The following is a 15,311-nucleotide window of genomic DNA, read 5'->3' on the forward strand; positions in this document are numbered from 1 at the left end:
TCGGCAGCTAACTAAGCTAAAGCTAGGCTAACTAGCTGCTACTGAGTGACATGTAGTCAACTTTACACTCAGTTTCAATGAGGGAGCTTCCAGAGTGATTGGGACATGGAGTTAAGAAAAATCAAGGACCAGGTAGTAAATATAACTTAACGGTTGAACTCACAGTACTTTTTTTTTTAACACTGCTGGCTAGTCATGTTTGCGACATGTCGAGCAAAGTTTGCTACAAGGCTAACGTTAGTTAATGTTGAAGATTATTCGCCAGGCAAAACTAGAAGTTTCTCTTTGATGTTGAATGTTTAAATGTTGTGATTCACCTCGCGTTAGACCCGATCATTGGGGTCATTGGGCTCATTGGTACACGGAGTCCAAACCCTTCCAAACTTTTTGATCTTTACATGGATCCACATTCCTCCTCTGTATGCCTTTGATTTACGTTATATGTGAAAGACAAATGTTGCAAAGTCATTGCAACATTTTCTAAATATCCGTAAAAAGTGCAGGAGCTTTGCATGATGCAAACAAGTAACGTTCTTTAGTCAAATAAATGCCAATTCAATACAAATGCTTTAAGTTGAACGTGGCGTCTTCATCTTTACTGAAGCAGGTTGCATCATTACAATCAAGACAATACAAGCATTGACATTGAAATGTGTTACTAACTATTGTGTCACACTTTTAATGGTCAGAGCATAGTACACAGGTCAAGTGTTAGGTTTAAATGTGCAGTTGTTCTCTCTCTTTATACTTTATTCTGGTCATACCCTCTCTGGTTGCTCCTTTTAGTTAGGAACTTGCATGTCTTTCCCACATCCAGGTGGGAAACAAATCCTTAGTTTAGGTAATCAGGCCAGGATTCATTCAGTCAAAGGTAACATGATCAAACGTAGGGGAAGTTGGCATGAACAGAGGAATTTCCCTTACACTCTTTACTCATGTAACAGTTTTTCTTGGCATCTCAGCAAAGGCTTGAATGTATTTATGATCCCAGTGGGTTTCAACAAGTTTGCTGATGAAAGCTGTTCAGTTGAAACTGTTTAATTGCTGCTTCTATGGGCTTTGTTGCTGTATGCAAAACTATTGTCACAGAAAACATAATGGCCTGAATCTAATTTTGATGTAATTTTAACATTATTTTTGTTTCATTTTACCCTTTGTCTGTTTTGCATGTCGCATCTCTCTTTCAGTCTCCATTGGTCCAGGCTATATTCAGCCGGAATGCAGAAGAAGTGACATTTTTGTTGAACCATAATGAAGATGTCAATTCCCTGGTAATATTATATTAACTTTTTTTTAGATTTTTTTTTGCAAGTTCTGGTGTCAAATTTGCTTGCATTATATTAAGATATGTATTGAGCTTGTACAAATGGTTCAGCTGCATCTCTGATGTAGGCTACTCACCGTGGCTTTCTTGGTTGTCAGCACAGATTCTCTTTAATTGTAAATTCAAGCTTGTGTATGTTTTTTGGTTACTGCTAGTTAATAAAAAAAAAAATGTCAATCAAACATTCTGGGCAATAGTTGAAGAAAGATGAAAATGCACGTTAACTGCACAAACATTTGGAGTCACAATATAACAAAAAATATTGAGTGTTATGCAATGTTAAGCTGATAAATAGACAGAAATTTGTTTTCCTTTCCTCTCAGGACCAAGACCAAAGCACACCACTTCATGCTGCTGCTTATTTGGGTGATGTCCACACGATGGACTTACTTATTACTTCAGGTAGAAAACCCATTTATTCTCACTTTGAAATATGTCAGAATAAGTGAAAAGCTACATAGACATGAGTTGGGTTTTTTTTTGGGGGGGGGGGGGGGGGGGTTTCTAGTAATTATGACAATGAGTCAATCAAGTGCAGAGGAACTGAACGTTATCCAAACACTCAAAAATAAATGACTCACTCTGCTTTTGATTTCTGTCACAGGTGTGAATGTCAACGCTAAGGACCAGGGTTTGCTGACTCCTTTACATCGAGCAGCTGCCTCTCGCAATGAAGTACGCTAATATCTCAAAACACAGAGGGAGGAGGAGTTTTCTCAGGACTCAAACACCAGATTGTAACGTCTTTTGAATTTTGTGTTTTTCCTCAGAAAGCCGTGGAGCTGCTACTATTGCACAGAGCAAAGGTCAACACGCAGGACAAGTATTGGCATACACCTTTACACATGGCAGCTTCAAAGTGGGCCACAGGCTGCGCTAAAGCTCTGATACCACATGTGTGCAGTCTGGATGTTGCCGACAGGGCAGGAAGGACACCACTGCATCATGCAGCGCACAGCGGTCATGGAGAGGTAAACTGTAACGTTGATTGTATTAACCAAAGTCTTCCTCCTGATGTGAAGTAAAACATCAAAGCTATATGTTTGATGCTGAAAAGAAGATGTGCTTTAGGAAAGTGAATGATGACTGGGGGAAGCTTTCTTGTGTTTTGTCAGTTGTTGCAGCACTATGGGAAAAGACATTTGTCTTATAATATATTAACCGAGTTTCACACAATATTTGCTCCTCTGTGTAGCCAAAATATAACCAGAGCACCGTTTTTAGGAAGTGTTCAAGGATGTTACGAGACTCCATGAGAAATGACACAATATGTTGGACTGTAGTTGAGCTGATAGACACACAGGTTGACCCACTTATTATGTTTCTGCAGATGGTAAACTTGCTCCTGAGCAAAGGTGCCAATGTGAGTGCCAAAGATGAGACGGAAAGGCAGGCGATCCACTGGGCTGCATACCTTGGTGAGTGGTGTCATTCTCTTGAGAAACACAAATATGTTATTACTTTTAACCCAGAATGAAAACTTTTGGTTGAATGAAATTAAGGAAAGATGGATGTGTCGTTAAGCACACAATAATACACAATAAGAAACAAGCAAAGAGTGAGAGTAAATGAGAAGTTGTTGCCAATTATTTATAAACTATATAACATACAGTTTTATGCTTTTATGGGATAGGTTTATGAGGGATTGAACAAAAGGCATATAATGCATGTGTATATTGTGGTTGTGGGCTGAAAACAATAATATAAGTATTGAACATCACACCACGTGCAGAAATATTTTTTCAGAAAAAAACTCAAGCAAAGGGTTATTTCTCTGAGGAAAAATAATTAAATATCAACCTGTGTTAACAGGGAATGTGTCTCTTCTAATTTACACTTTGTCTGACTGAATGGCTCTGACCTCGTTGCACATTTGATTGGTCAAGCTGTAAGTTTGATTATATGGTTAAAACTTAAGTTATGATACATAATCTTTATCCCGATTTAAAAACAAAGAGACTAGGGCTGCAACTAACGATTATTTTAATTTTTGATTAATCTGTAGATTGTTTTCTTGTTTAATTGATTTAGTTATTTGGTCTATAAAATGTTGACCCGAGTTTCCCAAAGCCCAAGATGACGTCCTCAAATGTCTTGTTTTGTCCACGACTAAAGAAAGATTTTACGCCAACTGTCACAGAGGAGTAAAGAGACCAGAAATTATTCACATTTAAGAAGCTGGAATAACAGAATTTAGGCTTTTTTTTTCAAGCAAATACTCAATTAATTGAATATCAAAATAGGTGCTGATTCATTTAATAGTTGGCAACTATTTGATTAATCATCAGCATACAGATATATGACTGGCTTGGCTTATCAGCACAACTTCGGTCTATTTAAATTAGACTGGTCATTGACAAAAAAAGTCTATCTTAACAAGGTAAAAATCAGGGGAAGAGTTTATAAAAATTGTCTTGTACGCTAACTGTGCTACAGTCTGCAGACAGGAGAGATTGGTGTGATGTGCGTGCATGGCGGAGAGACTTGTAGTAAATATTAAGCTCTTCTTTCAGGACATGTGGAAATTGTGAAGCTGCTGGTGTCTCACAGTGCAGATGTGATGTGCAAAGACAAACGTGGTTACACTCCGCTCCATGCTGCAGCTGCCAGTGGACAGTTAGATGTGGTCAAATATCTATTGAGGCTGGTGGTGGAGGTAAAGTGGCTGAGTCACATCACTATAAGGAAACTCAAATCCTTATAAATTATTACAGCCGTCATGTATTGTCTGTTCTGCTGCAAATGGTTTGTAGATTATTTGTATGAAATTGTCTTTGCTTTAAAGTCAGAATCAAGATGTCAGGAAACATCCTGCTCAATTACAGAAACACAGCAGTCTGTAGTTTCATGTGGTTTGATATAAGATTAGGCCTCAAAAACATGGTATCCTGCAGAGCTCCAGCCTTGGTTTCATGTTGATCCTGGATCACTCACAGCTAAAGCTAATATAAGTTTAAAAATGTCCCTTTTGAACAAGCCACATCTTTCCAACCAGACTCATTTCGCCAGGCATCATCTGCAAAATCTCTTGACTCTTACTACTGATAATGAACTTCAGTGTATACTCAGCGATTTTGTTTTCCTCCTCCGTGTCTCAGATTGATGAACCGAACAATTTTGGGAACACAGCGCTCCACATGGCCTGTCACACGGGGCAGGATGCTGTGGCCACTGAGCTGGTGAACTGTGGCGCCAACATCAATCAGCCCAATCACCACGGCAGCATGCCGCTGCACCTGTGTGCCGCCTCCTCCAGCGGGGTGCTGTGTCTCGAGCTGCTCATCAACAACGGGGCTGACGTCAACGTGCAGGTAAACGGCTTGTTTTTATTGAGTGGATTTGAAAAGAACAATAATAATCATTATTTCATAATTCATCTTAAATGAAAAATGTGCAGATTATCATAATTTATGCAATTCTTTTAACTAAACATGTTGTTTTACTTTTTCTCTGTTTAACAGAATAAAGAAGGGAAGAGTCCTCTGCATGTTGCTGCTATGTACGGGCGCTTCACAGGCTCCCAGATTCTGATCCAAAATGGTAGCGCATTTACACCCCCCCCCAATGCATGTGCCCTCCCAGTATGTTCTGACTTAAGGTATCAGAGCATGTCCTCAATTCCCATCTTGTCTCTGTGCACAGGGGGGGAGATTGACTGTGCTGATATGTTTGGAAACACTCCTCTTCATGTCGCTGCCAGATATGGTCAGGAGTTGCTTATCAGCACTCTGCTGACAAACGGTGCTGATAAGACCAGGTAAGACCGGCCAAACCAGTCTTTTTGCAGTTACATTGCAAGAGAAAGGCATTGTTACACATGCATGCAGACTCAATTATTACACATGATCCTGTAATATTCTGCTTCCTCTTGACAAAATATTAAGACGCAAACTCACTGTCGAACACTCCAATTTTATACAGAAAGTTGTTCCCACCTCGGCACACACTAAAGTAAATAATCTTTGTTATTTATCTCTAAAGACAGGGGATTCATGGGATGCTTCCACTGCATTTGGCGGCGCTCTACGGTTTTCCAGACTGTTGTCGAAAGTTACTGTCCAATGGTGAGAATCTGTTTTGAGGCATTAAACTGTGGTCCTCAATTTATCCTCCCCCTTTTTTTTACATTTTAGTAAATGACACTACTCAAAATGTTTCGACTTAACAAACTGTTATTGTTGGTTGGGTATCGTTCAGGCCAGTTTTACATCATGCCGTCTCAGGTACCGTCAGCTGGGGATGATATAAACATTTTAGACGACCACGGAAGGACCTGTCTGCATGCAGCTGCTTCTGGAGGGTGAGCGCGCACACACACACACACACACACGCGCACACACACACACACGCGTACATACGTTTACTGCAGCATTTTTACTTTAGTGACGTCTACATACATTTGAAAAGTTTTGAGTTATTGATAAAAATCTGCATTTGTATCTTTCTCAACTCAATATTTCTTTCTTCACTTATGGTTCATTTTTGTCAATTAATACAAACGATAATCCAATTTGATATTGTAAGAAAATGCAGTAATAAATTACACACTATACTTTTTTTCCCCCCGTATTTTGAAAGTATTATATGTTCAAATGTTGTGTTTTTCTTGAAACACTGCTGACTACTTATTTCCTCTCGTGACAGAAATGTTGACTGTCTGAACTTGCTGTTGAATAGTGCCGCTGCTGAACTGGATGCTAAAGATCATTTGGGAAGGTAAGCAGTGCTGAATACCTTGAACTAAGACTTTTGACTCTGCTTTGCTGTTACCTGATGACACAGTTGTTCCCTGTTGCACCTTGCAGATCTGCTTTGCACTATGCTGCAGCTAACGGGAACAGCCAATGCTCAATCTCCCTGGTGAGAGCCGGCGCTGAGGTCAATGAGCTGGATCTGACGGGCTGCAGCCCTCTGCACTACGCTGCAGCTTCACACACCTTTTGTGGGTGAGAGAGAGCGTTTACTGTCATTTTAATGTCTTACTCATTTTACTCTGCAAGGACAACATCCTGTGAACAGTTTGTCTTGAATGAACTCGAGATTAACAAATCAGTTTTTAAAGAGTCTGTCTTTCTTTCCACTGAAGGGAAACAACCTCTGAGCCCGACCACTGTGATGAAAAGCAACAGGAAGCCTCTCTGTAAGACCCCTATCTGTATCATATCACACACATTCTCAATCATAAAGTAGATACACTTTTATCTTTACAATAGATGTGTTCTATTGTGCAAAAAGAGTGTAAAAGAGCAAAACATAGATTTTAAAAAAAACTGAGATCAGACAAAAAGAAAATCAGACCTATATTATGTTAGAAAATCAAAAGCTTGATTTTGATATAAAAACGCATTAAAATATATTTTTCTTTGCTATACTTAATATTTAAATACCAATACAAAGAAGAGCCATGTTTCATTTAACAGAATCCTTAATGCATTTCCCAAAGACATTGAGAAGTGAATGTTTATAAAACCATTTTCTTTGATCAATTCTTGTTGCTGGAAGAAGAATAAAACCCAGACAGGATTGTTAATGTTGTGCTCTGTGTGTTCAGGTGTTTAGACTTCTTGCTTGACAACGGAGCAAACCCAACTCTGAAAAACAGTAAGGGTTACAGTGCCGTCCACTATGCAGCAGCTTATGGGAACAAACAGCACCTGGAACTGGTCAGTGGTATCTTTTGATTTTTTTGTTTCTTTTAAATCAATTGCAGAGTAGGACCAGTTTAACTTGTTTGTTTTTTTCTTCTCCCACTCTTGCAGCTCCTGGAGATCTCGTTCAACTGTCTAGAAGAGGTTGAAAGTAATATTCCAGTCAGTCCTTTGCACTTAGCTGTGAGTAGCACATGATGGCAATTGTTACCCTGGAAAAGACCTGACTTTTACATGAAGACCACATGCCTTTGACTCTACTGTTATTATTCATTTTGCTTTTACAGGCGTATTATGGTCATTGTGAGGCACTGCGTTTGCTTTGTGAGACGTTAGTGAGTCTGGATGTGCGGGACATTGAGGGCAGAACTGCCCTCCACCTGGCTGCTCAGAGAGGTTTTGCCACATGTGTGGAGGTGCTGCTGAAGCATCAAGCCTCCTACACACTGAAGGAGCACAAGCACAGGTGGACGGCTCTCCATGCTGCAGGTGTGTGTGGTATTAAAGATTTTTTACGCACACTGTTATGAGAATAAACCATAATGTTTTATGGTTGAGAAGATTTTACTTTTCATTTTAAAATGTTATTACTTTTTCATCTATGTAATTATTCTCTGAACTGATATTTTTTGACATGACAATTTCCTTTTACTGTTTTCCCGCTGTACAGCTGCTGAAGGCCAAATGGACTGTCTGCTTTTATTGGTCAGCGGGGAACAAAGTGCCGACATCATCGACAGTCCAGATACACAGGGACAGTGAGTCACCTCCTATTTTATACTCTGATTTTGTTATTTTTGGTTAATTAGGTAAACACCTGACATGTGCAGCATTTACATACATTACTGTTCATTTGAGATTAAAACAATTTGTCTTTCTGACATGAAAGAATATAAAATACTGTTGAATGCTGTATAAAATGATTAATAAAATGTTTCAAAAGTAGTATAAAACAATGACTTACGGTGCTGCTTGTTACAGACAGGTGTAGGAATCAGAGAGAGAACTATAAATTACCCACTCAGCACCCAAACAAATGCTTAAAATAGATTAGATTTACCGTCCCTCTCGTTTCCACTGCCTTTATACATCTGTGGCCTTTCCCCTGTTCAGTGTACGAGCATGAACTGTTCCTGATTGGCTGGAATGGATTAGCAGACCATGAGGAGATATTCATTAAATGTAACATTAAGGGTATTGGATCTGCTGAAAGCTGCAGGCTTGTAATGCAGTCGGGTCACTCAACCCATCGAAAATCCAACCAATTTATATTTTTCTGACATGATCAGAGAATTATCTTCACAGCAGTCAATTCTTCTTCCTCTGTTTTCCTTTTGTCGAATGCAGGACGGCTGTCATGCTGGCAGCTCTGGGACGTCACACAGACTGTGTCCACATCCTGTTGGAGAAAGGAGCAAAGGCAGATGCTGCAGACAAAAAGGGCTTCACTGCATTACACAGAGCTGTAAGTGTGCTTGCTGTACTTGAGTGCGTACGTGTAACGTGTCAGGGTTTTTTTAAAGGCAATTAATAATGTTACGGAGGGATATGTCCCTTTACAGAGTCCTGGATTTTCCAGATGGTTGTTTTTTTTTTTGTCTCTTAAATCATATTTTGTGTCCTCCTGCTGCAGGCCATTTTGGGCAGTCAGGACTGTGTGTCTGCTCTGTTGGAACATGGGGCCTCTCCTCTGTGTAGAAATTCTCAGGGAAGGACCCCGCTGCACCTCGTAGCGTCCCGCGGGCACACTGAGCTACTTCGAACTTTGCTAAAGGCTGCTATGAAAGCTGACCCTCTAGACTCCATATTGGACTTCAGAGGCTACACACCCACCCACTGGGCTGCCCACCACGGTGAGACACCAGGGCAAGAATTCATGTTGAATGTGCTTAAGTAATTCTAACAAATTACTTGTTTGGTTCAGTAATGAATAGAGAAAACATGGACATGAATACAGATAGAACTTGGTGACAAAAACATATATGAATGGATATTTTTATAGCTGCACCAGCGCAGTCTCTCAATAGTTTTTATCCGTAGCATTATTTTTTGCTTTCTCTTAGATTAAAGCTACGACAAGGAACTTTCATTTGTGTTTATTTTGGTGGTGGACAAAAGGCACTGAGCTTCACTGCTGATGGTCTGTAGCTACCAGAGTCCCTTTTAGAAAACCTAATTTGACTGCCACATGGTCTGACAGTCTGCCCTGCTTAGTCCTGGTTCTTGTTCCGCCGTGACTCCCTTCCCTCCACCGGGCCCAGCAACACGGCCTGGGCCTCTGGCAGCGTGGTGTCTGTGTTTGCTCCCAGGAAGTAGGCGGTGAGCTCCAGGTCATGCCGCCGCAAACGAGCTGGTGCTGCTGGATCTGCATACGTCTCCTTAGCTGGAGCTGTTGGTGAACCATCATGCCGAAAATCGTTTCGTCTGATATTGCAGGGAATCCGACCCAATGACAGGCATTAAGAATATCCACCATCACTATATAGGAATAGCCAATCTTCCCACTGATGTAGTCCATTGCTTATGTAGGTCGTATAGTGGCATCAGTATTACATTGAGTCTGTTTCATAACCAGTTAAAAGTTCCTTGTAGTAGCTGTAAACACTTACCTGTCTTGTTACACTTACACTTGCAGATTGAGATACTGTATTACCATCATTTTTTACAAAGATTTGAATATTAATCATTTGTCCATTTGTGTCCTGTCTGTAGGCCGTGAAGAATGTTTACACATTTTACTTGAAAACAAACTTTTTAGCAACCAGGAGGGAAATCTGTTCACTGCATTGCACTGTGCTCTGTGAGTACTGTAGTAAAAGTATATACATACATATGTTTATTTTATATTAAATACAATACATGTAATGCTGTGCGTGTCCTCTGTCCTGCGCAGAGTTAATGGACATGATGTTGCTGCTGGACTTCTGGTGAAGACTGTCGGTCCAAAACGTGTTAACGTTAGCGATGCCAAAGGAAGGTGGGTTCTGCTCTGAGCTGAGCTCTACTTATCATAACAGATCTATCTTTCTATTAAGTTGCATATGTGTGTATGTATAATCATTGGTTGTATGTACGTATGCAACTTAATCTCTTATTGTCGTCCATTTGCTTTTATGCAAATAATAAGAAAAGGTAAATGATATTGTATGATATGTAAAATATTGTCACTAAAAACGTATTTAATCCAAACCTTAAGTGTACTTGGTAAAAATTGTACAAACTTGCATTCTTTTTTTTTTTATTCTGAAAGGTACAAGAAAGACCGTTCATGGCATGCAGAAATATGTCAATTAATCTTTTCATGTCTCTGTTATTTGAGTGCAGGACAGCACTGCATGCAGCTGCCTATTCAGGAAATGTTGCTGGGCTCCAGCTGGTCCTGGCCCAGGGAGCAGAAGTCAATGCTGTGGATCATTGTGGATGCTCTGCTTTGATGGTTGCTGCTGACTGTGGACAGACTATGGCTGTTGGTATGTGATTGAAATTCATGTGGTCAGTGTCTTTTAAAATGTGTCACCCTTACACCTGGAAAACCATAAAACACATCAGGACCATGTTGAGCTCAAGAAGAGGACAAAACTACATTAAGTTTTCTGCAAAAGATATTCAACAAAGTTCCTCTTTTATCCATCTTCCTTCTCTAATAATTTATTTTCAACAACTCAATCATACTTGATGAGTTGAGACTGTCTCATTTTTGGACATGCAAACTGTTGTTGTGACCCTCATAGTCATCCCTAACCTTTAATACACTGTATAATTTTACTTCCCTCTTGCACTGATTAAAAGTTGATAATGTTTGAATTCTAAAGGTACTTGTTCATTGTGAAAGGTGTTTTATTTTCTGCATTTCAGAGTTCTTGCTCCACAAAGCGAAGCCTGACCTGACCCTGGTGGATGTCAATAATAACACTGCCCTACACTTAGCCTGCAGCAAGGTCACATACACATACACAAGTGCATGTACTGTATGCATGCAGTGGCACAGTAATAACTTATGCATGTGTGTAGCAACAGTAATGTAACAACTGTCGGATAAGGTGGTAACCTTCCAAAATGTATTAAAGCCCCTGTTAAGTATGTAATCAAATGTCTTTTTAAAATATTTTATTTCATACTGCCTAATTCAACCCTTCAGTGGCTCATAACCGTAGGAAACATGCTGTTCTATAACATTTCATGGTGTACATTTTACAAAATAATGCAAATTAAAGAAAATATTGTCCAATGTGTTTCACTCTGCAGGGTCATGAGATGTGTGCTCTGTTGATCCTCGGAGAGATCAGCGACTGCTCCCTCATAAATGCGACAAACGGCGCTCTCCAAATGTGAGTCTTACAAGAGCTCGTCGTCCATGCTGTTAATCAAGAATACAAACTAATCAAAACTGAAATGTTGAAAATGCTAATAAAGCAAATCAACCAGTATGGATTGTGAAGTTTAGTATTAGGGCATATGCAATCAAAGAATATATTTTAGTGAGATTTACTGTAGAGCATTAAAATATCAGTGTTTTCTATCATAACTGTAACCTGGAAAAAGGATGAAACGGGTAAGATTTAGAAAATTAAATCATAACATTGTGAGAAAAAACTCGTAATGTAGAATGGATTTCTTTTTCATATGTTTCATTAAAAAGAAATGCATTGTGATGGTGCTAGTGAATATTTTTCCTAAGTTATGGCTGAATATCAATAGTAGGTTCTGTACCTTAAGAAGGCACCCTGATATTAATGAGAATAAACTTTTCCATGTTTACAGTATTGACTCGCCTGCCATTGGCATCAGTAACACTGCATGAGATTTTTTTAATATATGGGTTATTAAAGAGTTATCTTTCTCTCTCATGCAGGCCACTTCACATTGCAGCAAGGAAAGGCCTGGCAACTGTAGTGCAGGTGTTATTGAGCAGAGGAGCTGCAGTCATGGCTGTAGATGAGGAAGGTAAGCAGGAATAATTATATTTCTATGATACAATACCAAAGCTGTCCGTGTTTCCTGTCAAAACAAGTTCCTGAGGAGCACTGTAGGATGCTTCTTCCCTGTTGGCCCTCTGCAGGCCACACTCCGGCTCTGGCCTGTGCCCCAAACAAGAAAGTGGCAGACTGCCTGGCGCTGATCCTCTCCACCATGAAGCCTTTCCCACCCAGAGAGGCCGGCGCTGGTACGGCCTCCCACTTCAACCCCATCCTGAAGAAGTACTGCATTGCAGCCCCCTGTGGGTCCGGCGGTAACCTGTGTCACGCCTAAGTCAAGGTGCCGCGCTGTGGGCCTGCTTGGGTGTTTGACGAATGAAATTTCATCCCAGTGTAGCCCAAAGTGTCCACGCATAACCAGGCATACACGTCTTCAGGAACATGTGTGGTCATGCATAGCTTCTTCTCTTGCGTGTGGTGACATTTATACACGTGTGATATGCAGCTGCATGAACACCATGTGCTCATGCACCAGTAGCATTGATTGCTTCTTTGAGATCTAGTCTTACACACTACTAATATTAGCAGGCCTCTTAGATTATCTTCTCTGTCGTGAGTTGAGTTTAGCACACATATAGTTATTTTAATGAAGTACTAACTATTGTAAAATAATGGAAGTTTTAACATGAGCACTCTACACATGCCTCTCCACTTGAAACCTGTCCGCTGTCAGTATTGGTTTAATTTCTCATTAACCAGCAAAGCCTGAAATTATCCATGTTCGTCTTCAGCTGATGCAAGTGCAAGAATACGCGGATGATTTGAGTGTTTGTTTTACGTATGCGTGTGCCTGCAAGAGCTATTTTGCATAATAGACATTGTTTCATAATATACTTGTTTAAAAATATCTAACAGGTGCTTTAAATCTTTTATGCAATTAATAAGATTATTTTTCTATCCTGTCCAGAGTGTAGCAGACAGTTCACTGATATAAATTACCTTATTATTCAAAATATGATCATGATTTAAAATGTGTTACATTTCAGTTTAGTAAACTCAAAAGCATGTGTATAGTAGTAGTTATATAGTTTACAGAGTCTAGTATAACATTTGTGTGTTATTATGTTGAAGATCCCAAATTATTGAGAATCAACCTCAGGTCACTACGTACTGTACTGTGGGTGCAATAAAAAGTACATTTTGAGCTTCATGTACCATGACAAATATATTACAGTAGTATCATATTTCGGTTTAACGACCCAGAGAATATAACAAACAACTGAAAGGTCAAATAAATAAATTGAATATGTTTGATATGAACAGTTTCCAAGCACAGGAAAAAAACTAATCTTTCAGTCTCTGAGCGTTAAAGTCTTTAGCAAATGTATCTTTTCACTACATCTGTGACTAAAGATTTATTTCATTTTTGATTAAACGGTTGATTATACATTTTTTTATAGTAATGGCACAGAGCAAGTTTCAAGAGCCCAAGCTGACGTATTTATATTCCTTGTTTTTTTCTGATCAGCAGTCTAAAACCCAAAGATATTTAATTTTCGCAGCAAATCCGTCGTGGTTAAGAAGCTGAATCCAGAAAATATCAAATGACATTTTTGCTTGATGAATTAGTAAAATTTTATTTATTAACGGTCAAGTCATTTTCAGTTGATCAACCAGTCAATTGATTGTTTCAGCGCCAAGTTTTACTTTTGCTGTCGCTGTAATGTTGTCAGTGTGCACTGAAATGAAACGTCAGAAGCTGCTCACATCTAAAGCCACTAACGATCTCTGTGAAACACCAGAAATGGAAATAATTGTGTGTCTAGTAAATTTGTTACATAATTTATGATTAAGAGAAGAAAAATGTCAACACCCACATAATTAAGGTATTTTTTTTTTTTTTTTGTATCATTTTCACTTTATCACAATGGTACAAAGATGTCACTGCATCTGTCTCTTTAAAGATCATGTTTTTAAAAATAGAGGTTTGCATTTAATGTTTATCTTTTTACAATTTGAAAACTGTAGCCACACACAGACTTCGATATTTTCCCCTTTTTTCTAATTGATTTTATTCTTCCCGAGCAATACCTGCTGTCGTCTTAAAATGGCTTTAAACTATTTGCACTCTGACATGAAAGTTTACATTTTACTGTAAGATTTCCATCTTAGGTTTATGCAAATATATCAAATTTGAAAGTGCATTTTACAACTTTTGACTTTAGAAATAACAAACACTAGTTTGAGTGTGTCCTTACTTGTTTCATTTGGATGAAATTACTGGGAGAAAATAGTTTGATATTTCTAAAAACAAGTTTCAGTGAAATTTTTGGAAAAATGTTTGTCTTTAGGAAGTGCTCTGTTGCAGCTTTTCATGTGAACAAACTGTGTCCTTTAGTATGTTTTACTGAGATTTCAGGGTGTAACTCCCAACTTGAATTCTCTGTGATCTAGTTGTGGATGGCCTTTACATGGGAGAAAACCAATAAATCACTACAATGAAAAGGGTTTTTTTTGTAATTTATTTCTATTTCCCGTTTGAGTTACATGAGTTTTTGTACAATGTTGATCTCAAGCAACACTCTGCTAACTGACATCTGAACAAGGCTGTCCTGCAGCTGTACAAGCAAATTAGTGAATCGCTTTCAAAATGCTTGAAAAAAAAAATTGCAGCAGTTCATTTTACATAGTTGAGTTTGTCTGATTAGTGAGATGGATTTTATTTTTGCTTTCCATAAGTTGTGCTGCAGGCTAAACAGTTTTGTGACTCACACACCGGTCAATCCGTAATGGTTGACAACATCTGACAATGTATGCATTAGGTAGTGGTTTAAACTATAGTATATGTCTTATTAAATGAGCTCATTGATAATAAAGAAGAATTGGGGTTGATATCAGCCGATACTTGTGCTATCGGTGTCCGAAAAGAAAAAGTGGTATCAAACTATCCCTACTAATTATTCCTGTATATGTAGCTAGGTCCAACTTTACCTACTGTATGCGACACTGAAGGAATGCACTGAAACCAGGTGACATAAAAGTAACACAACAAACCAGCTTACAGGGCATGTAAACAAAGAAACCACTTTGATGATTGTCAAATGTATTCAACAACTGAGTTGTTGAATACATTTGTAAGGTACAAATATGAAAAACGGCAAAAGTTTATGGCTACAATTAAAATAACTAGAGGAATGTCCCCGTTTGGACACTTTATGTTTAGAGTTTTAATATTTGCTTGAATTAATATGTATTCCAACGAGAAGTTTTGGAGTAATATATCGTATTATTACAATAAATTAAACATTAGCAGAGAATGTCACACTTGATTGTTTGGGACCCCTGTTACTCCACATCATGTTAAATGTGCACCAAGAGTTAGAGGAAGTAGTAGGATACTTTATAACAGCCATGATTGGAGTA

General features: G+C 38.8%; 1 protein-coding gene across 1 annotated transcript; it reads left to right on the top strand.

Annotated features, from left to right (window-relative positions):
- ankrd52b (ankyrin repeat domain 52b) lies at positions 1–14,390 on the top strand. Its single transcript, XM_068719989.1, has 28 exons — positions 1–132; positions 1,188–1,271; positions 1,648–1,726; positions 1,929–1,999; positions 2,095–2,295; positions 2,655–2,742; positions 3,838–3,980; positions 4,423–4,635; positions 4,786–4,864; positions 4,967–5,081; positions 5,306–5,388; positions 5,522–5,624; positions 5,969–6,040; positions 6,130–6,270; positions 6,411–6,464; positions 6,876–6,987; positions 7,084–7,155; positions 7,260–7,461; positions 7,643–7,730; positions 8,320–8,437; positions 8,606–8,825; positions 9,685–9,772; positions 9,866–9,949; positions 10,297–10,442; positions 10,828–10,910; positions 11,218–11,300; positions 11,825–11,916; positions 12,032–14,390. Exons 1-28 carry the CDS (start codon positions 106–108, stop codon positions 12,220–12,222), a joined length of 3,132 nt encoding a protein of 1,043 aa, XP_068576090.1. The 5' UTR covers positions 1–105; the 3' UTR covers positions 12,223–14,390.
- Positions 14,391–15,311: the final 921 nt, after the last annotated feature.

Source organism: Cebidichthys violaceus, unplaced genomic scaffold (assembly GCF_023349555.1).
Source record: "Cebidichthys violaceus isolate CVI_PGR_0920_01 unplaced genomic scaffold, fCebVio1.0.p SCAF_25, whole genome shotgun sequence".
NCBI classification, from domain to species: domain Eukaryota; kingdom Metazoa; phylum Chordata; class Actinopteri; order Perciformes; family Stichaeidae; genus Cebidichthys; species Cebidichthys violaceus.

Bases quoted from the DNA above. Each gene is read 5' to 3' on its own strand.
- ankrd52b (XM_068719989.1), top strand. From the start codon at position 106: ATGGAGTTAAGAAAAATCAAGGACCAG. The intron at 2,296-2,654 runs GTAAACTGTAAC...ATGTTTCTGCAG, and splicing joins CGCACAGCGGTCATGGAGAG to ATGGTAAACTTGCTCCTGAG. The intron at 8,438-8,605 runs GTAAGTGTGCTT...CTCCTGCTGCAG, and splicing joins TCACTGCATTACACAGAGCT to GCCATTTTGGGCAGTCAGGA.